Source organism: Salmo salar, chromosome ssa22 (assembly GCF_905237065.1).
Source record: "Salmo salar chromosome ssa22, Ssal_v3.1, whole genome shotgun sequence".
Lineage (NCBI taxonomy): Eukaryota > Metazoa > Chordata > Actinopteri > Salmoniformes > Salmonidae > Salmo > Salmo salar.
The window spans coordinates 45,835,707-45,858,140 of record NC_059463.1 but is presented as its reverse complement, the minus strand read 5'-3'; the positions used below and the strand labels follow the sequence as shown (position 1 = coordinate 45,858,140).

Here is a 22,434-nt window from a genome sequence, read left to right as displayed (position 1 = left end):
GCTCAAGTTTTACAGATAATTTGCTGCAATTCTACACATTTTGCCACAGGGTGGAGAGAAATGTTTCCAGTTTTTAATATGATTTCTGAGTGAGAGTGACTAACAAAATCAATGCGACCATGATTAGGCCTACTGCAAGTTAGATAGTTGGCCTCTAGACTAACTTACCAATCCATTTTTTTTGCTGAAATGGGGGTAATTTAGTGATTATCAGAGAGAAACTGCTGAGGCAAAAATCATATTTTGAAATTGCACCTTGTGTAGTCTACTATTCTGACTCTCACCAGTAAATTGAGTCCCCCCCTTTTACAAGGGCTGTAATGGTTACACAGTGTTCTGCCACCACAGTGAGTGATGCGTCTACTGCAGTTCTTCGAAGCTCGGAGTGAGACTGGATGCTTATAATTCAATTGTCTTTGAGTTCATCACTTAGAGACAGGATGTGACTGAGTGATGGGAGATGAATGGAGTTGAGAGAGCGATGTGAGACAATACTTTTTTAACTATCTCCCTCTTTCCTGGCCTCCTTCCCTCGCCTGTTCAGTTTCATTCCTAAAACCACTGCTTTCTCAAGTTCACATTGCTAGTTCGACATGGGCTCTGTTTCGACATGGGCTGTGTCCGAATGCTCTGCCGTGGCCTCCTTCCATCACCCCCCTTTCCTTTTCTCATTTCCTTGTCTCCCTTCGAGGGCTCACGCCAGCCATCAGTCAACCTCTCTCCTCTTGTACAGGGGACTGGAATTACCACCACTCTCCCATTCACTCCTTTCTTCCTCTCCTCCTTCGGTCTCCATTGTTCCTCTCAGAGCGGGACGTGCCACATCTCCACTTCATCTCCCCCCTTGTAACATCAAAGGGTGGAATGTGCCTGAGCTGCTATTATGCATGGAGAGACCCAGTTATGTCAAGACTGTGCTCCAGTCAGGGGAGCAGGAGAGGGGATTGCAGGGGATTGGACAAATGTGTGTGCACAAGTGTATTAGGTATATGTGTGGTTTCTCTGTGTGAGCGTGTTTCCGCAAGTTTGTCTGTGGTTCCTGAACTAGCTACCCTTCCCCATCTCCTTTTGTAACATCAAAGAAGTTTGGGACGCCATGCATCTCCCTAAACTAACACCTACAGAGAACCAGACTGTCAGCAGCCCCATAGCAAAGACTGAGGACACACACACACACATACAGTCGACCAGTTGTCTCAGTAGTGTGTTGTACTGTAGGTAGGTGGTGTTTAAATATACAGGAACCTGTCAGGGAAAGCTGGGTCGCGTCCTCAATGACACCCTATTCCATAAATAGTACACTCTGAACCCTGGTCAAAAGTAGTGCACTACATAGGGACTTCTCTGGATGAAGGCACAAGGATGACTCATAGGCTAGAGGCAGAATTTCAGTTGGTGTCCAAAATGGTATAGTGGACTACTTTTGATCTACACCCATAGGGCTCTGGTCAACAGTAGTGCACTATGTATGGCATAGGGTGCCATTTAGGATGCAAGCTCAGTCACATTCATTGGCTAAAAAGGCATCTCAAATGCAGAAATTATACCTGCTGTCCATACTCCTAAAACAATGTAGGTTTTAAATATTGAATGGCTAAGCGCTCACTTAAAGATAAACTGTACATTTTTCAAGGTTTTTGGAAGCTTGAATCAGATAAAGGAAAGTAGACGAGAAGATGGGACCAGTTAAGACTATTGAGGCACACCCCTAAGTCTTCTCCAATAGCACCACATTATGCATGTCATATGACAGGGGTGAGTTGATTTTGATGCATTCACTCTGGCAGCTTTCATTCAATACTGACAGCAGGTGCCTTATCACTCCCTCAGTGCTTATCAGTATGCCAATGTCTTGTGTTTATCTAGTCCTACCGGGTGTGTTTGAAGGGAGTTAACAATGAGGGTGAAGATGGGATTAATCTATAGATAGCTCAGTGTCACATACACTATTTGTAGACAGGAAGCCTCTGCCTCTCAGTATCCTTCTCTTCCTTTCTCTACAATTATCAAGTTATTTTCAATTGAAACCACTGAGCTTATGCTCCCCCTTACATATTCTCTGAAACCATCAGACATTCAAAGTCAGAAAGACACAATGGAAAAAACCGTAGTGATAATTATTTCCTGGTTGCATGCAGGCTATTGTATCGATGGTGTCCCTGCCCTGGTATAAACCTACACACCATGTTACATGTGTCTCTGTCCTCACCACCACCTTGATTATTAGATTGCCTCTGTGTCTGCTCAGGAGAATCGCTTGGCTTAATTCAATTAGGCAAATGTTGCTTATGTTTCAAACTCTCCCTTTTCCTCCCTCCCTCCTTTAGTCTCTCACCCCCCCTTGCCCTCCCATTCTCTTGCTCGCTATCTCTCTCCTTCCTTAGCTCCCTTGGTCGTTTGCCTTAAAAATACCCCAGTCTACATTTAAACAAACTAATACCAGATAGACAGTGTGTAAAAAATGATAATGAACCTACATTTTTTTTAAATAATTTATTCTCTGAAAACTATTTTCAATATAGAGTTATTATCAGCATTATTTAGCAGATTAGGTTGATTTTGTGGTATTAAACCAGTGATCTTGCCAACAACCTTCAGCAAGAATATGAGCAATATGGAGTTATTGACAATGAGAAAGGTGGGAATTGTGTTCCCTTGTCTAATTTAATTGCTACGTTTACTGCCAATGTAGTATTACACATATTTAAGAATTTATTTCAGAAAAGATTGTGCGACGAGGAAGGGCTGTTGACATACAGTGCATTCGGAAAATATTCAGCCCCCTTTTTCCACATTTTATTATGTTACAGCCTTATTCTAAAATGGATACAACAAAAATATCTTAATCAATCTACACATAATACCCCATAATGACAAAGTGAAAACATATTTTTTGAAATGTTTGCACATTTATTAAAAATAAAAAACAGAAATAGCTGATTTGCGAAAGTATTCAGACCCTTTGTAATCAGATTCGAAATTAAGCTCAGGTGCATCCTGCTTCAATTGATCATCCTTGAGATGATTCTGCAACTTGATTGGAGTCCACCCGTGGTAAATTCAATTGAATGGACATGATTTGGAAAGGCACACACCTGTCTATATAAAGTCCCACAGTTGAATGTGCATGTCAGAGCAAAAACCTAGCCATGAGGTCGAAGGAATTGTCCGTAGAGCTCCGAGACAGAATTGTGTCGGCACATCTGGGGAAGGGTACCAAAAAATGTATGCAGCATTGAAGGTCCCCAAGAACACAGAGGCTTCCATCATTCTTAAATGGAACAGGTTTGGAACCACCAAGACTCTTCTTAGAGCTGGCCGCCTGGCCAAACTGAGCAATTGAGGTAGAAGGGCCTTGGTAAAGGACGTGACGATGGTCACTCTGACAGAGCTCTAGAGTTCCTCTGTGGAGATGGGAGAACCTTCCAGAAAGACAACCATCTCTGCCGCACTCCACCAATCAGGCCTTTACGGTAGAGTGGCCAGACGGAAGCCACTCCTCAGTAAAAGGCACATGACAGCCCGCTTGGAGTTTGCCAAAAGGCACCTAAAGGACTCTGACCATGAGAAACAAGATTCTCTAGGCTGATGAAAACAAGATTGCACTCTTCGGCCTGAATGCCAAGTATCACGTCTGGAGAAGGTATGGCACCATCCCTATGGTGAAGCATCATGCTGTTGGGATTTTTTAATCGGCAGGGATTGAGAGACTAGTCAGGATCATGGGAAAGATGAACGGCGCAAAGTACAACGGGATCCTTGATGAAAACCTGCTTCAGAGCATTCAGGACCTCAGACTGGGGCTAATGTTCGCCTTCCAACAGGACAACGACCCTAAGCATACAGCCAAGACAACGCAGGACTGGCTTGGGAACAAGTCTCTGAATGTCTTTGAGTGGCCCAGCCAAAGCCAGGACTTGAACCCGATCTAACATCTCTGGAGAGACCTGAAAACAGCTGTGCAGTGACGCTCCCCATCCAATCTGACAGAGCTTGAGATGATCTGCAGAAAAGAATGGGAGAAACTCACTAAATACAGGTTTGCCAAGCTTGTAGCGTCATCACACCCAAGAAGACTCGAGGCTGTAATTGCTGCCGAAGGTGCTTCAGCAAAGTACTGAGTAAAGGGTCAAAATACTTATGTAAATGAAATATATCAGGGTTTTTTTCAATATAAATTAGCAACATTTTCTAAAAAACAGTTTTTGCTTTGTCATTATGATATTGTGTGTAGATTGATGAGGGAAAAAAACTATTTAATCCATTTTAGAATAAGGCTGTAACGTAACAAAATGTGGGAAAGTCAAGGGATCTGAATACTTTCCGAATGCACTGCCCCATATTTTGTTTCAGCCTGATTTCTAAATTGATTAAAAAAAAGTTTCTCACCCATCTACGTACACACAATACCCCATAATGCCAAAGTGAACAGAATGTTTGTAGAAACGTTTGCAAATTCATTGAAAATACCTAAATATCTCATTTACATAACTATTCACACAGTCAATACTTTGTAGAAGTACTTTTGGCAGCGATTACAATTTTGAGTCTTTCTGGGTAAGTCTCTAAGAGCTTTCCACACCTGTATTATGCAACATTTGCCCATTTATTCCTTAAAACATTATTCAAGTTCTGTCAAATTGGTGTTGATCATTGCTATACAACCATTTTCAGGTCTTGCCATAGATTTTCAAGTAGATTTAAGTCAAAACTGTAACTCCGTCACTCAGGAATATTCACTGTCTTCTTGGTAAGCAACTCCAGTGTAGATTTGGGCTTGTGTTTTAGGTTATTGTCCTGCTGAAAGGTGAATTTATATCCCAGTGTCTGGTGGAAAGCAGACTGAACCAGGTTTTGCTCCAGGATTTTGCCTTTGCTTAACTCCATTCCTTTTACTTTTATCGTGGAAAAACTCACCAGTCCTTACCAATTACAAGCATACCCATAGCATGATGCAGCTACTTGAAAATATGTGATTCGATTCGGTCTTCCGTTGCAAAATTTGAAATTGTTTTTTACCTTGGATAAAGTACTGTAGAGACTCAGAGCTAATTAAAAAAAAAATGTCATACAGTGGTTGCTCAACTAAAAGTTTAGAGATTATGCTGCGGGTTTTAGGGTTAATTTGTGGTTTAGTACGGTGCCCTGCGTCACTGCGTCACTGCTCCAGACCAGCGCAAGGGGGAGTTAGAGCACTGATTATGCTTACTGGAAAATACCCTTTAAAATGAATGGAAGAGGCAAGTTTAAGGGTTAAAAGACAGTATTCAGAGGTCAAGACAGCGCTGCTTTGATACAAGCAAGTTGTACATCCTGTGCCGGCCATGACCGGGAGACCCATGAGGCGACACGCAATTGGACCAGCGTCGTCCGGGTTAGGGGATTGTTTGGCCGGATGGGATATCCTTGTCCAAAAAATAGGCACGGTGGGCTTTTGGTTTCTCTCTCTCTCCAAAATATCAAAACATTTTAAACAAAGCAATTATTATTATTATTATTAACCCTGCATTATAATTAAAGAAAAGCCCCTTAGGGCAAATCTGATCTGAGAGAATAACGAAAAATGCCTCTTAAATGTTAATTTAAAATCCTCCAATCCTCTAAGTGTAATTATTGGCGGAGAGTTAAGTCATTGGAAAAAATATTTTTAGATATACTGTAGGCCTACCGCAGGCGACATGAGTCTCACTAGTGTTGAGTAATGTGCTGTTAAAAGTAGGTCTCATTTATTTATTTTTATTTAACCTTTTATTTTACTTCTCCCTTCTCTCGGCGCGGGGTTCTGGGCAGGGAGGGTCGGGAGGGTGGCTTCAGCTCTTCGCCGAACTCGGATCCCCGCATCTCCATGTCGCCTGGGTTGCGCCCGACCGGCTCCATCCCCTCTTTCCCCATTAGGCACAGCCGCATGGCGCACCCTCTTTCCCCGTTAGGCACAGCTACATGGCACACCCCCTTTCCCCGTTAGGCACAGCTACATGGCACACCCCCTTTCCCCGTTAGGCACAGCCTCATGGCTCACCCCCTTTCCCCGTTAGGCACAGCCTAATGGCTCACCCCCTTTCCCCGTTAGGCACTGCCTCATGGCGCACCCCTTTCCCCGTTAGGCACAGCCACATGGCACACCCCCTTTCCCCGTTAGGCACAGCCTCATGGCTCACCCCCTTTCCCCGTTAGGCACGTCCGCATGGCGCACCCCCTTTCCCCGTTAGGCACGTCCGCATGGCGCACCCCCTTTCCCCGTTAGGCACAGCCGCATGGCACACCCCCTTTCCCCGTTAGGCACATCCGCATGGCGCACCCCCTTTCCCCGTTAGGTACGTCCGCATGGCGCACCCCCATGAATTATTAAATAGTAAAGCATTTGAGTTTTAGAGAATTCTATGTGTTCAATTATTTGTGACGTTGTGTCATTTAAAGCATATTGAAGTTAGAAGCAATAGAATTTGAAACAATAGTTTACCCACGTGGGGTCAACTATTTCAGAGACAAGCATGGGGACTGGTCTTGATAAATCAATGAGATTTTTATTTTCACTGAATCTCCATTTGGGTATTGGTTAGACTACTATTAGGGTGTGGAAATGTTATGCTCTTAATACTGTAGACTACTCCCGACCGGTCACGTTGTACAGCACCATTTTTTCCTAACGGAAGCCCTGATGGTTTAATTATTTTATTTATTTTTGGAATAGAAACACCATAATATTAATCAATGAATTAAACTACATTTCTTAAAATCAATCCCATGTACTATGTTCTTACAAAAAAAAAGCTTTTAAATTCTCTAATACAGCCAATATTGAAGACTGTCAAATGCTTCTCAAAGATGCCCTCTGGTGGTCAAACTAGCACTACCTGACATTAATGGAAACAATGGCTGACAATTAAATAACATGCCATAGACTTCTGCAGCAGCACGCAAGGTGTTCTGCAGTATGACAGAACTTTTACAGGAGGAACCACTGCAGTTGAGGAACAATGGGAAAGTAATTCTGCTTTGAAAGTTGATTAACTTGTAATGCCACTATTGCGAAAATGGCCCTTGAATGTTTTGGTACACCTACTGGAGAGCTGTTCTTTGTCTAAACCTATTCAGCACCGTTCACTCCCTCTTAAACCTTAGCCCCACCCATCTCTTTATGGATTCACATGTGAGGTCATGTACTAAACAGAGGGAATACGGTAATGTAGTAAACAACCAAAGATTTCAAGACTAAACGTGGTGAAAGTAAGTAGCCTACAATAAGATAAAACTCCAGGTAAAAAAACACTTAATCTAGTCCTTTGCCTATACCCTAATCTGACTTTGGTGCAGGTCATGTTATTCTTTATTTGTCACATGCACAGGATACAGGTGTAAACGGTACAGTGAAATGGTTACTTGCATATTTGTATAGTAGCAATATCAATAATAGAAAGTGTCCGGATAAAAATATTTTATAATTGTTAGATGATGCTTACCCAGACACACTTGTCTAAATTCATGGGTCATGTGAAAGAAATGCTATAACCAGCCCCCAGACACATCTAGCTAAGTGGACGGGTCGCTATTATCTAGACATGTATACATGTTCATGAAATCCAATAGATGACCGTAATCACCCCCAGACACACCAGGCTAACTTGATGGGTCATGTAATCATCTGCTGAAGTGGAGTCTTTTGTTTAGACATGTAGTTAGCTAGCTAAACAATTAACCATAATCCCAACCAATACTACTAACAATACAAACACATTGTCATAGCTAGCCACCATGCATGAAGTGCTGTAGTATGAATCTGCAGGTAGCTAAAGCTAACCAACTATGTTCAATGTTAGCTAGCTAGCTAACATTAGGCTATAACTAGCAATGCAAATATTTTTCAGTTTTGTTTGTACAGGTTGTTTGGCTCGTTGCATCAAGTCACTCCGGTTCACACTGACTGCGTGCAGAAAGTAGTCCATCACAACTTTTTCCCAATGATCATTGTCAATAGCGCCTGCTAAATTCAGGGCAGCGTTGTTGTTGAGCAGTAGCATCACTTTTGCAGTTCTCCATGGCTTAAAAAAAAGGCTCTTTAAAAAAAGCAGCGATAGAAAGAATTATCTACACATACTGAGCAGCTCATGTTATAGACAGAAGCATGCTACATGGCATACCAATCCGAACTCATGTGTTTGAAATTCACTACTCGACTGTGGGACCTTACAGGTACTTGTATGTGTGGGGTACGGAGATGAGGCAGTCATTCAAAAACACTATTATTGCACTATTATTTATTCCTGAATATATTTAGGCTTGCCATAACAAAGGGGTTGAATATGTATTGACTTAAGACATTTCAACTTTCCATTTTTGATTAATTTGTCCAAAAAAAACTCAATGAAAAACGTAATTCCACTTTGACATTATGCAGTATTATGTGTAGGCCAGTGACCAACATTTTGGACAATTTAATCCATTTTAAATTCAGGCAGTAACTTAACAACATGTGCAACAAGTCAAGAGGTATGAATACTTTCTGAAGGCACTGTATTTATGACATTTTGGCCTTACCCAGGCCTTCTTTTACAATGACAAAATGTATGGTACAAATGTCAATTATATGTCAACCATCCTTCCTCCAAAGGACCATTCTATAGATTACATTTAGTAAAATTTCCCAAAATCATGATCTTTCTTTGTCTGGGTTTGGTGAGGAATCACTCCTGTCCAGATATAACCTCTGGTATAGTGTAGTTATCAAAGGTGCTACACTTTTAACAAATCACAAAGGACCAAAGATCTCCTATAAGAGCATATATTTGACTTTTGTTCTCACAATAATCCATCCACATCTGTCTTTTATCCAAAGCAATGTATAGTTCAGTGAGTGCATACATTTTATGTGACCCTAGTGGTAATTGATCTTTGGGGTTGCAAGAGCCAAACTACCCAACTGAGCAACACAGGACAAGTATGTAACCTACCATCTTTCTGTGTCTCTGTCTAGATCCTGGTTAACTCAGTGAGTCCCACGCATCCTGCTCTGCTCTATGAGAACCTGGTTGTGAGTGATGGCTCCAGCCCCATCCTCCGAGACCTGCTCTTCTCTCCTGATCTCCAGCACATCTACACACTCTCTGACAAACAGGTAAGACAGATGCACACAGGCATGCACATTGGCACATATGCACAAAAGCATGCGCGCGCACACACTCGCTCCAGCACATCAAACTCACCAACAAATATGTATTGCACACTCACACACAGATGTGCGTGCACACACACACACACACTCACACACACACACACACCTCAGACAGCATGTCTAAATAAAGACTTGTCAGGTGTCAACAGGGGGCCAACGATGCCTCATTAGTACACACGCACACAACCTTCCGTCCCACCAAATACACCTTTAATTAGATCTGGCCATCTGACCCGGGTCCCCAAAAACCAACGTCCCCACAAATCGCGGCCCCTACAAATCACAGTCCCTACAAACCATGGTCACCCGTGTCGCACACATGCTCACCAGGGGAATGGGCAAATGTCAGGTGGAGACCTGGTAATTTACAGCCCCACCACTGGATAGGCTGTCTAAAGATTGGAAGCTTGTGGCTGTGGGCAAAGAGGGAGAAAGAGGAGTCCATAATGCATCTGTTTGAAATGTGTGAATGTGTCCATTTGACAATATACAGTTGAAGTCGGAAGTTTACATACACCTTAGCCAAATACATTTAAACTCCGTTTTTCACAATTCCTGTCATTTAATCCTAGTAAAAATGTCTTGTCTTAGGTTAGTTAGGATCACCACTTTATTTTAAGAATGTGAAATGTCAGAATAATAGTAGAGAGAATGATTTATTTCAGCTTTTATTTCTTTCATCACATTTCCAGTGGGTCAGAAGTTTACACGCACTCAATTAGTATTTGGTAGCATTGCCTTTAAATTGTTTAACTTGGGTCAAATGTTTCGGGTAGCCTTCCACAAGCTTCCCACAATAAGTTGGGTGAATTTTGGCCCATTCCTCCTAACAGAGTTGGTGTAACTGAGTCAGGTTTGTAGGCCTCCTTGCTCGCACACGCTTTTTCAGTTCTGCCCACAACTTTTCTATAGGATTGAGGTCAGGGCTTTGTGATGGCCACTCCAATTCCTTGACTTTATTGTCCTTAAGCCATTTTGCCACAACTTTGGATGTATGCTTGGGGTCATTGTCCATTTGGAAGACCCGTTTGCGACCAAGCTTTAACTTCCTGACTGATGTCTTGAGATGTTGCTTCATTATATCCACATAATTTTCCTGCCTCATGAAGCCATCTATTTTGTGAAGTGCACCAGTCCCTCCTGTAGCAAAGCCCCCCCACAACATGATGTTGCCACCCCCGTGCTTCACGGTTGAGATGGTGTTCTTCTGTTTGCAAACCACCACCTTTTACCTCCAAACATAACGATGGTCATTATGGCCAAACAGTTCTATTTTTGGTTTATCAGACCAGTGGACATTTCTCCAAAAAGTACAATCTTTGTCCCCATGTGCAGTTGAAAACCGTAGTCTGGCTTTTTTATGGCGGTTTTGGAGCAGTGGCTTCTTCCTTGCTGAGCGGCCTTTCAGGTTATGTCGATATAGGACTCATTTTACTGTGGATTTTTACTGTGGATATAGATACTTTTGTACCTGTTTCCTCCAGCATCTTCACAAGGTCCTTTGCTGTTGTTCTGGGATTGATATGCACTTTTCGCACCAAAGTACGTTCATCTCTAGAAGAGAGAACGTGTCTCCTTCCTGAGCGGTATGACGGCTGTGTGGTCCCATGGTGTTTATACTTGCATACTATTGTTTGTACAGATAAACGTGGTATCTTCAGGAGTTTGGAAATTGCTCCCAAGGATGAACCAGACTTGTGGAGGTCTACAGATTTTTTTCTGAGGTCTTGGCTGATTTCTTTTGATTTTCCCATGATGTCAAGCAGAGGCACTGAGTTTGAAGGTAGGCCTTGAAATACACCCACAGGTACACCTCCAATTGACTCAAATGATGTCAATTAGCCTATCAAAACCTCCTTAAGCCATTACATCATTTTCTGGAATTTTCCAAGCTGTTTAAAGGCACAGTCAACTTAGTGTATGTAAACGTTTGACCCACTAGAATTGTGATACAGTGAATTATAAGTGAAATAATCTGTCTGTAAACTATTGTTGGAAAAATGACTTGTGTCATGCACAAAGTAAATATCCTTTCACTCTCTCTCGCACTCTCTTTCTTGCTCTCTGTCTAACGCTCTCTATCTATCTCGCTCTCTCTCTCTCTCACACACCACACCACCCCACCCAAACATCTCAATGCCTGACTTTGATCCTCATTAACAGAGCAGGTGGGTTAAGCAGAGGGGCGCTGAAGGGTCTCGGGGGTACCTCTCTGTGGGGTAGACCCCTGGTTAAAATCCCTCAGTATTAATGACTAAAGGTTATTCCCTTAGCCCACCATCGTACCCTTAACCCCCTCCCTCTTTTTGTCCTTGTCTCGGCTACTCAGCTTGCACCTCTCCTCTTTTCCCCCTCCTTCCTCTCTCTCTGACACGCTTCCTTCTAAGCCCAAATTGATGGCCGCCCTCTGAACCGGCTTGCGTTGATTCCATTCCCATACATTTTTTTATGATTTAACCCTCTTTTTTATCGCCTTTTCCATCTTTCTCTACCCTGCTGTCTTTTCCATCTTTCTCTGCCCCCTCTCTTTTTCATCTTTCTCTCCCTCTCTCAACCATTCTTATTCAAGCTCACCCTTCATTCTCTTTATTTCTTTCTTTCTCTCTTTCTTTCTCTCTTTCTTTCTTTCTTTCTTTCTTTCTTTCTTTCTTTCTTTCTCTCTTTCTCTCTTTCTCTCTTTCTTTCTTTCTTTCTTTCTTTCTCTCTCTCGCTCTACATCTTACACCTCTACTGCCCTATGTGACATAGTTGTGGAATATTCTGGAATTGGATCTTGGGTGGATGGAGGGGGGTGGAAGTAGAGGAGGGGGATGATGGAAGTAGAGGAGGGGGATGATGGAAGTAGAGGAGGGGGATGATGGAAGTAGAGGAGGGGGATGGAAGGAAGTAGAGGAGGGGGATGGAAGGAAGTAGAGGAGGGGGATGGAAGGAGGTAGAGGAGGGGGATGGAAGGAGGTAGAGGAGGGGGATGGAAGGAGGTAGAGGAGGGGGATGGAAGGAGGTAGAGGAGGGGGATGGAAGGAGGTAGAGGAGGGGGATGGAGAGGTAGAGGAGGGGGATGGAAGGAGGTAGAGGAGGGGGATGGAAGGAGGTAGAGGAGGGGGATGAAGGAGGTAGAGGAGGGGGATGGAAGGAGGTAGAGGAGGGGGATGGAAGTAGAGGAGGGGGATGATGGAAGTAGAGGAGGGGGATGGAAGGAAGTAGAGGAGGGAAGGGTAGAGGAGGGGGATGGAAGGAGGTAGAGGAGGGGGATGGAAGGAGGTAGAGGAGGGGGATGGAAGTAGAGGAGGGAGATGATGGAAGTAGAGGAGGGGGATGGAAGGAAGTAGAGGAGGGGGATGGAAGGAGAGGGCTGGTTTCAGGGTTTAGGTTGAGTCGTTGAGCATGTTAATGCCACCCTACTATGAATCCCTGTTATATACCATATAACCAACCCCCTTACCACACCACACTCTCTCTGATGCGCACATACACATCCCTCTTCTCTCTCTCCCTCACTTTCTTCCTCTCACTCTCGCGCACACACTCTCTCCTCTGCCTCGCCGGTTACACATAAGTGTGTGAAGATGTTGCATGGCAGGCAGGGCCCCAGCAGCCTCTGTGCTCTCAGCCCGCAGGGGTCCACGAGACAAGCCAAGCACATTAAAGTGTCACTGGACATATCCACTGGAGCGTGGCCCATGGCGGGTCTACACACACAGATACACAGACACACAGACGCGACAGGAACCCTGCTCTGAGTCTCTCTTTCGGGGCATGGTAAAATGGTCCAGTAATTTAAGGGCATGATTCTCATGATTATTAAAGGGGAAATTTGACAGGTGTGTGTGTGTGTGTGTGTGTGTGTGTATGAACTTATGCATGAACCTTGAGGAGACAGTCCTAGTTAAACAGCCATGGACTGAAGACAGCCAAGACAGTATGACTACATAAATATCTTCAGCTGTCTTCTATGTTTATTTGACGAGCTGTCATTTTATTAAATAGTCATATTGTGGGCAATTTAGCCATTTGCCAAGTGGAGAGAGCAGACAATTACTATCAAAGGAAACACATTCTAAAGAAAAAGAGATGGACAGAGAAGCTTTATCTTTAACATAAAGAGATACTTTCATACAATATCTGTCAGAGAATTGTTCCTCAAACATTGTCTTAGATCAGCCAAGACACTGAACAGCAAATCTGCATTGCTATCTTTCTCTATTTCCATTCATAGAAAATACTTATAACCAATGTATCTGCCTTTGTCTTGTAATCCATGTTCAGTGAACTCTTCCTTGTCTTCGTTTCATTGTTTAGCCAAGTCACTGGGCTGTAAGACTGGAATTCTTGTTGCCTTACACACGGTCAAGAGTCTTTGTCATTGCTCATGCGTATGACCTGCGAACTCAGGCACACGCACACACTTATACCCCTGTTTTTGTGAGTACCTTTGTGTGTGTGTGTGTGTGTGTGTGTGTGTGTGTGTGTGTGTGTGTGTGTGTGTGTGTGTGTGTGTGTGTGTGTGTGTGTGTGTGTGTGTGTGTGTGTGTGTGTGTGTGTGTGTGTGTGTGTGTGTGCTTGCTTTCTTGTGTGTGTGTAGGCTGGCTATTGTCTATCCTCTTCAAAGAGTATTCTCATTCCAAACCGCAAAATAAGCTCTCTCCTGGGCTCCTAGCATTGGCCACAGATTGACAGTACTCACACAATTTCTCTCTCACTCCTCACAATGCCAAGAGCATCACCATTATCCCAAGGTTGCAGGTTCAAATCCCCAAAACCGCTCGCACAAAAGACACAACGTAAACCTAGCCTCTATCCTGTTCGGCACGTGTTGGTCGGGGTGCAAACCGCCTTTTGACAAAGTAGTTTCTTGTCTCCGGGGGCATCATGTGTACATCAATGGGTTTGAACCCGCAGATACTTGGCCACCAGCCAACCTCATTAGCAGTAGCAGACTTGGCTCCAAACAACACCTCAGTGCAAACAAAGAAAATGTAATGTTCTTGGGGAAATGCTTGCTGCTGGCTGCACCTACAGTCAGGTACTATACCTGCCGGAATTAGTTAGGATGTGTGCCTAAATCCTGACTGAAATACAAAGTGTATCAGTTTGTTGTGTTAGGTAGCTAGGAATTAGGTAAAATATTAATATTGAGAAAGAGGAAACTAGTGTTGGTTGGACAGTAAAGATGTGTAGTAATCTGAGATATTCACTCAGCACACACAAACACTTAATTAAGACATAGCTCTGGGTATATTAGTATGATATACAGTCAGTTTATTAGGTACACCCATCTTGTACTGGGTCAGACCCCCCTGTGCCTCCAGAACAGCCTGAATTCTTCAGGGAATGGCTTCTACAAGTTGTCGGGAAACGTTCCACGTTGATGTTGGTCCATGCTGAAACGATGGCATCACACAGTTGCTGCAGATTGGACGGCGATATATTCATGCTGCGCTTACAGCCTGTTCCATCTCATCCCAAACATGCTCTGTTGGGATGAGGTCTGTGGACTGTGCAGGCCATTCAAGTAAACTGAAATCGCTGTCATGTTCCTAGCAATGTTTTTCCACTCCTCTTGTCCAGTGTTTGTGCCCACAGGAGTCGCTTCATCTTGTTTTTAGCTGATAGGAGTGGAACCTGATGTTGACCGTCTGCTGCAATAGCCCATCTGTGACAAGGATTGAGGAGTGGTGCGTTACAAGATGCAGTTCTGCACACCACTGTTTCACTGCACTGTTATTTGTCTGTCTGTAGCCCGCCTGTTATCTTGTATGAATCTCGACATTCTCTTTCGACCTCTCTCATCAACAAGCTGTTTTTGCCCACAGGACTGCCGCTGACTGGATGTTTTTTGCTTGTTGCACTATTCTCGATAAATCCTAGATACTGTCGTGTGGGAAAAGCCCAGGAGGCCAGGCCGTTTCTGAGACGATCATACCTCGCTCAGTCGCTTAGGTCACTCGTTTTACCCATTCTAACATTCAATCGAATAGTAACTGAATGCCTGTCTGCCTGCTTTATAAAGCAAGCCACAGCCACGTGGCTCAATGTCTGTAGGAGCGATCCATTTTTGTGAACGGGGGTGGTCTCCTCTTTTATCCTCAGATTCACAAGCCTTACAATACATCTAAATGCATGTTCAAGTACCATGCTGTACAGTCACACTTGGATACACCAGTCTAACACACGTATGCACACAAACACACACACAAAGCTGAGACGCACACAAACATATACACCATATGGGGGACGTAGTCATTGTAATGTAAATGTTAATAGACTTTGGGGTGGTGATGTGAGACGAGGAAAGGGGCAGACAGTAGATGAACAGAGGCCGGGGATGGAGGAGGGGGGGTTGTCCCGCTAAAACCTTCCTCCTACACACAGACACACACTTACACCTCTTACACGACCTTACCCCCTTCTCTCTCTCTCTCTCTCTCTCTCTCTCTCTCTCTCTCTCATGGTGAAAGTGCTGCTCTTTAACGCTCTCTCGTGGTGAAAGTGTTGCTCTCCGTCTCTCTCGTGGTGAAAGTGTTGTGCTCGCTCTCAATTCAGTTTCAATTTAAGGGGCTTTATTGTCATGGGAAACATATGTTGACATTGCCAAAGCAAGTAAAATAGATAATAAACAAATGAAATATACAATAAAAAATTAACACTAAACATTACACTGACAAAAGTTCCAAAAGAATAAAGACATTTCATATTATATCTATGTACAGTGTTGTAACGATGTGCAAATAGATATGGGAGTTTATCAAAATGTTATTTTTTTTTATTATTATTTGTGGGTCTGTGTAATCTGAGGAAAATATGTGTCTCTAATATGGTCATCCATTTGGCAGGAGGTTAGGAAGTGCAGCTCAGTTTCCACCTCATTTTGTGGGCAGTGTGCACATAGCCTGTCTTCTCTTGAGAGCCAGGTCTGCCTGCGGTGGCTTCTCTCAATAGCAAGGATATGCTCTGTACATAGTCAAAGCTTTCCTTCATTTTTGGTCAGTTACAGTGGTCAGGTATTCTGCCACTGTGTACTCTCTGTTTAGGGCCAAATAGCATTGAAGTTTGCCCTTGTTTTTTGGTAAAGGATTTCCAATGTGTCAAGTAATTATCTTTTTTTTTCTCATGAGTTGGTTGGGTCTAATTGTGTTGCTGTCCTGGAGCTCTGTGGGGTCTGTTTGGTTTTGTGAACAGAGCCCCAGGACCAGCTTGCTTAGGGGGCTCTTCTCCAGGTTCATCTCTCTGTAGGTGATGGCTTTGTTATGGAAGGTCTGGGAATCACTTCCTTGTAGGTGGTTGTAGAATTTAACGGCTCTTTTCTGGATTTGGATAATTAGCTGGTATCAACCTAATTCTGCTCTGCATGCATTATTTGGTGTTTTGCGTTGTACACAGAGGATGTTTTTCCAGATTTCTGCATGCAGAGTATCTATTTGGTGTTTGTCCCATTTTGTGAATTCTTGGTTGGTGAGCAGACCCCAGACTTCACAACCATCACGGGCAATGGGTTCTATAACTGATTCAAATATTCTTAGCCAGATCTTAATTGTGATGTCGAATTTGATGGCCCTTTTTGCCTTGTCTCTCAGATTGTTCACAGCTTTGTGGAAGTTACCTGTGGTACGGCTCTCTCTCTCTCTTTCTCTTTGCTGAGTGTTGAGTGATAAGGACAAGTGTTGGATAAACACTAGTCTCCATGGCACTGATAAGCACCCACTGACCTCTGCAGCTCTCATACCTGACCTATGAGAATAATCAAAACCATAGTCAACAATGAGACCCTCTTAATACACACACAGGCCTCTGTTGTTTCCTGTCTGTAAGGGGTGTGTGTGTGTGTGTGTGTGTGTGTGTGTGCATTTATACAACAGGTGGGTCTAATCCTGGATGCTCATTGGTTAAAACCATGTTCCAGCCGGTGTCTATTCCACAAGCTACCACCAGCTAAAGCTATGACATTGAAATGCCTATTTACTCTGTTCCATCTCACTGCACAATCCACTGACTCATCAGCCCAGCCAGCCAGTTTCTAAACTTGATCTCCACTATAAAAGCATCTAGACATTATCTCACATTTCTTTGGGACTTACATTTACAGTTGAAGTCGGAAGTTTACATACACTTAGGTTGGCGTAATTAAATCTCGTTTTTCAACCACTCCACAAATTTCTTGTTAACAAACTATAGTTTTGGCAAGTCGGTTAGGACATCTACTTTGTGCATGACACAAGTCATTTTTCCAACAATTGTTTACAGACAGATTATTTAATTCCAGTGGGTCAGAAGTTTACATACACTAAGTTGACTGTGCCTTTAAACAGCTTGGAAAATTCCAGAAAATTATGTCATGGCTTTAGAAGCCTCTGATAGGCTAATTGACATCATTTGGGTCAATTGGAGGTGTACCTATGGATGTATTTCAAGGCCTACCTTCAAACTCCGTGCTTCTTTGCTTGACATCATGGGAAAATCAAAGAAATCAGGCAAGACCTCAGAAAAAAAAGTTGTAGAACTCCACATATCTGGTTCATCCTTGGGAGCAATTTCCAAACGCATGAAGGTACCACGTTCATCTGTACAAACAATAGTATGCAAGTATAAACACCATGGGACCACGCAGCCGTCATACCGCTCAGGAAGGAGATGCATTCTGTTTCCTAGAGATGAACATACTTTGGTGCGAAAAGTGCAAATCAATCCCAGAACAACAGCAAAGGACGTTGTGAAGACGCTGGAGGAAACGGGTACAAAAGCATCTATATCCACAGTAAAATGAGTCCTATATCGACATAATCTGAAAGGCCGCTCAGCAAGGAAGAAGCCACTGCTCCAAAACCGCCATAAAAAAGCCAGACTATGGTCTGCAACTGCAAATGGAGAAATGTCCTCTGGTCTGATGAAACAAAAATAGAACTGTTTGACCGTAATGACCATCGTTATGTTTGGAGGAAAAAGGGGGAGGCTTGCAAGCCGAAGAACACCATCCCAACCGTGAAGCACGGGGTGGCAGCATCATGTTGTGGGGGTGCTTTGCTGCAGGAGGGACTGGTGCACTTCACAAAATAGATGGCATCATGAGGGGGGGGAAATTTTGTGGATATATTGAAGCCACATCTCAAGACATCAGTCAGGAAGTTAAAGCTGGGTCACAAATGGGTCTTGCAAATGCACAATGACCCCAAGCATACTTCCAAAGTTGTGGCAAAATGGCTTAAGGAGAACAAAGTCAAGGTATTGGAGTGGCCATCACAAAGCCCTGACCTCAATCCTATGGAAAATGTGTGGTCTGGAATTCAAAAACGTGTGCGAGCAAGGAGGCTTACAAACCTGATGAAAGAAATAAAAGCTGAAATAAATAATTCTCTCTACTATTACTCTGACATTTCACGTTCTTAAAATAAAGTGGTGATCCTAATTGACCTAAAACAGGGGATTTTTACAAGGATTAAATGCCAGGATTTGTGAAAAACTGAGTTTAATGTATTTGGCAAAGGTGTGTCTGTGTCTTGTGTGTATGTGTGTGTGTGTATGTATGTATGTATATATGTATATATATATGTATACATGTATATACATACATACTTGCTCAAAAAAATAAAGAAAACACTTAAACAACACAATGTAACTCCAAGTCAATCACACTTCTGTGAAATCAAACTGTCCACTTAGGAAGCAACACTGATTGACAATAAATTTCACATGCTGTTGTGCAAATGGAATAGACAACAGGTGGAAATTATAGGCAATTAGCAAGACACCCCCAATAAAGGAGTGGTTCTGCAGGTCGGGACCACAGACCACTTCTCAGTTCCTATGCTTCCTGGCTGATGTTTTGGTCACTTTTGAATGCTGGCGGTGCTTTCACTCTAGTGGTAGCATGAGACGGAGTCTACAACCCACACAAGTGGCTCAGGTTGTGCGGCTCATCCAGGATGGCACATCAATGCGAGCTGTGGCAAGAAGGTTTGCTGTGTCTGTCAGCGTAGTGTCCAGAGCATGGAGGCGCTACCGGGAGACAGGCCAGTACATCAGGAGACGTGGAGGAGGCCGTAGGAGGGCAACAACCCAGCAGCAGGACCTCCGCCTTTGTGCAAGGAGGAGCAGGAGAAGCACTGCCAGAGCCCTGCAAAATGACCTCCAGCAGGCCACAAATGTGCATGTGTCTGCTCAAACGGTCAGAAACAGACTCCATGAGGGTGGTATAAGGGCCCGACGTCCACAGGTGGGGGTTGTGCTTACAGCCCAACACCGTGCAGGACGTTTGGCATTTGCCAGAGAACACCAAGATTGGCAAATTCGCCACTGGCGCCCTGTGCTCTTCACAGATGAAAGCAGGTTCACACTGAGCACGTGACAGACGTGACAGAGTCTGGAGACGCCGTGGAGAACGTTCTGCTGCCTGCAACATCCTCCAGCATGACCGGTTTGGCGGTGGGTCAGTCATGGGTGGGGTGGCATTTCTTTGGGGGACCGCACAGCCCTCCATGTGCTCGCCAGAGGTAGCCTGACTGTCATTAGGTACCGAGATGAGATCCTCAGACCCCTTGTGAGACCATATGCTGGTGCGGTTGGCCCTGGGTTCCTCCTAATGCAAGACAATGCTAGACCTCATGTGGCTGGAGTGTGTCAGCAGTTCCTGCAAGAGGAAGGCATTGATGCTATGGACTGGCCCGCCCGTTCCCCAGACCTGAATCCAATTGAGCACATCTGGGACATCATGTCTCGCTCCATCCACCAATGCCACGTTGCACCACAGACTGTCCAGGAGTTGGCGGATGCTTTAGTCCAGGTCTGGGAGGAGATCCCTCAGGAGACCATCCGTCACCTCATCAGGAGCATGCCCAGGCGTTGTAGGGAGGTCATACAGGCACGTGGAGGCCACACACACTACTGAGCCTCATTTTGACTTGTTTTAAGGACATTACTTCAAAGTTGGATCAGCCTGTAGTGTGGTTTTCCACTTTAATTTTGAGTGTGACTCCAAATCCAGACCTCCATGGGTTGATAAATTGGATTTCCATTGATTATTTTTGTGTGATTTTGTTGTCAGCACATTCAACTATGTAAAGAAAAAAGTATTTAATAAGATTATTTCATTCATTCAGATCTAGGATGTGTTATTTTAGTGTTCCCTTTATTTTTTTGGAGCAGTGTGTGTGTGTGGTGAGAGAGGGAGGGGGAGAGAGAGAGCCTAGGTGGGTCTCCATGCCTGTGTGTTTTTCTCTCACTCTGCTAGCTATAATGACGGCCCCCAGGGAAGTAGTTTAGTGGTCTTACTTACCGTTTTAGAGGGATCTCTTTCCAACACATGATTTAAAGGTAGCCTGCAGTAGAAATATAATACTTACCCACCTTATCATAAACACACAGACGCACACACAGACAGACAAATATATACACACATGGGAAGAACGGTGGAGAGAAGGCCTCACAGAACTGTGTGTTGTGGTCAATAAAAGTGCTATTTTACTCCCAACACAAACACACGCACGCAAAAGCACCCTATTCTGGTGTAGAGGGTTAACTTACACACATCCTGTAGAACATGGAAACATCTGTAGCTCATCACTACTATTTTACCTCTGTAATCGCATTGAAGAAGTTACACACACACTGTCACACTGTGAGTCCATCCGTCTTCTCCACCACCGGTTGGGATTTGGAGGTCACCTGTCAATCAAAATAAGTTTCCACCTGTCAGCCGGCCCAGCATGCATTGCGTGCCTGCTCCCTAAACTGGTGTATGCACCGTTGGTGGCTGTCACACACACCGCTAGACATGAACGACACTCTAGGACACACACTGCTTCATCAACACGCTACAGTAGAAAGAAAGAACACAGACACAAACTCACACTTCCAGCCTCTGGCACTTTGAAATGTAGTTAAATGTAATTTATTTTTCAGTCCATATTTGTGCATACATATCTGTGTCGTGTGCACTGCATTGCTTTAATATGATTTGAAAGGCTAACAACGTCCTCTCTCTCCTTTCCATCCATCTCCCCCTCCCCCCACTTCTCTCTCGGTAGGTGAGCAGGGTACCAGTCGAGAGCTGTGAGCAGTACACCACCTGTGGCCAGTGCCTGGGCTCCAAAGACCCCCACTGTGGCTGGTGTGTCCTCCACAACATGTAAGTACACATATTGTACTCTCGGTCTACACACTCTCACTCATATATAGCTACTCTGGGTTCATGCTATACTGTCATTCATAATCAAAACAAACTTTATTTGTCACTTGCGCCGAATACAACAAGTGTAGACCTTACAGTGAAATGCTTACTTACAAGCCCTTAACCAACAGTGCAGTTCAAGAAGAGTTAAGATAATATTTACCAAATAATCTAAAGTAAAAAGTAACACAATAAAATAGCGAGGCTATATACAGGGGGTACCGGTACCGAGTCAACGTGCAGGGGGTACAGGTTAGTCGAGATTATTTGTACATATAGGTAGGGGTGAAGTCACTATGCGTAGATAATAAACAGCGTGTAGCAGCAGTACAAAACAAATGTGGGGGTATCAATGTAAATAGTCCGGTTGCCATTTGATTAATTCTTCAGTAGTCTTATGGCTTGAAGGTAGAAGCTGTTAAGGAGCCTTTTGGTCCAAGTCTTGGCGCTCCAGGACCGCTTGCCGTGCGGTAGCAGAGAAAACAGTGTATGACTTGGGTGACTGGAGTCTGACAATTGTTTGGGGCTTTCCTCTGACACCACCTATTATATTGGTCCTGGATGGCAGGAAGCTTTGCCCCAGTGATGTACTGGGCCGTATGCACTACCCTCTGTAGTGCCTTACTGACAGATGCCGAGCAGTTACCATACTAGGCGGTGATGCAACCTGTCAGGATGCTCTCGATGGTGCAGCTGTATAACTTTTTTAGGATCTGGGGACGCATGCCAAATCTTTTCAGTCTCCTGAGGGGGAAAAGGTGTTGTTGTGCCCTCTTCACGACTGTCTTGGTGTGTTTGGACCATGATAGTTTGTTGGTGATGTAGACACCAAGAAACTTGAAGCTCTCGACACACTCCACTACTGCCACGTCAATGTTAATGGGGGCCTGTTTGGCCCGCCTTTTCCTGTAGTCCACGACCAGCTCCTTTGTCTTGTTCACATTGAGGGAGTGGTTGTTGTCCTGGCACCACTCTGCCAGTTCTCTGACCTCCTCCCTGTAGGCTGTCTGATCATTGTCGGTGATCAGGCCTACCACTGTTGTCATCAGCAAACTTAATGATGGTGTTGGAGTCGTGTTTGGCCACACAGTCGTGGGTGAACAGG

At 44.0% G+C, this 22,434-nt stretch overlaps 1 protein-coding gene across 5 annotated transcripts in view; it reads left to right on the top strand.

Annotated features, from left to right (window-relative positions):
* Nucleotides 1-22,434, top strand: part of LOC106583586 (plexin-A1) — a 371,415-nt gene that overhangs the window by 166,291 nt on the left and 182,690 nt on the right. For all 5 annotated transcript variants that reach the window (XM_014167946.2, XM_014167944.2, XM_014167947.2 and 2 more), the window contains exons 4-5: nucleotides 8,972-9,112; nucleotides 21,187-21,287. In XM_014167946.2, the coding sequence (XP_014023421.1) occupies nucleotides 8,972-9,112; nucleotides 21,187-21,287 (242 nt within the window). The remainder of the gene's footprint in view (nucleotides 1-8,971; nucleotides 9,113-21,186; nucleotides 21,288-22,434) is intronic.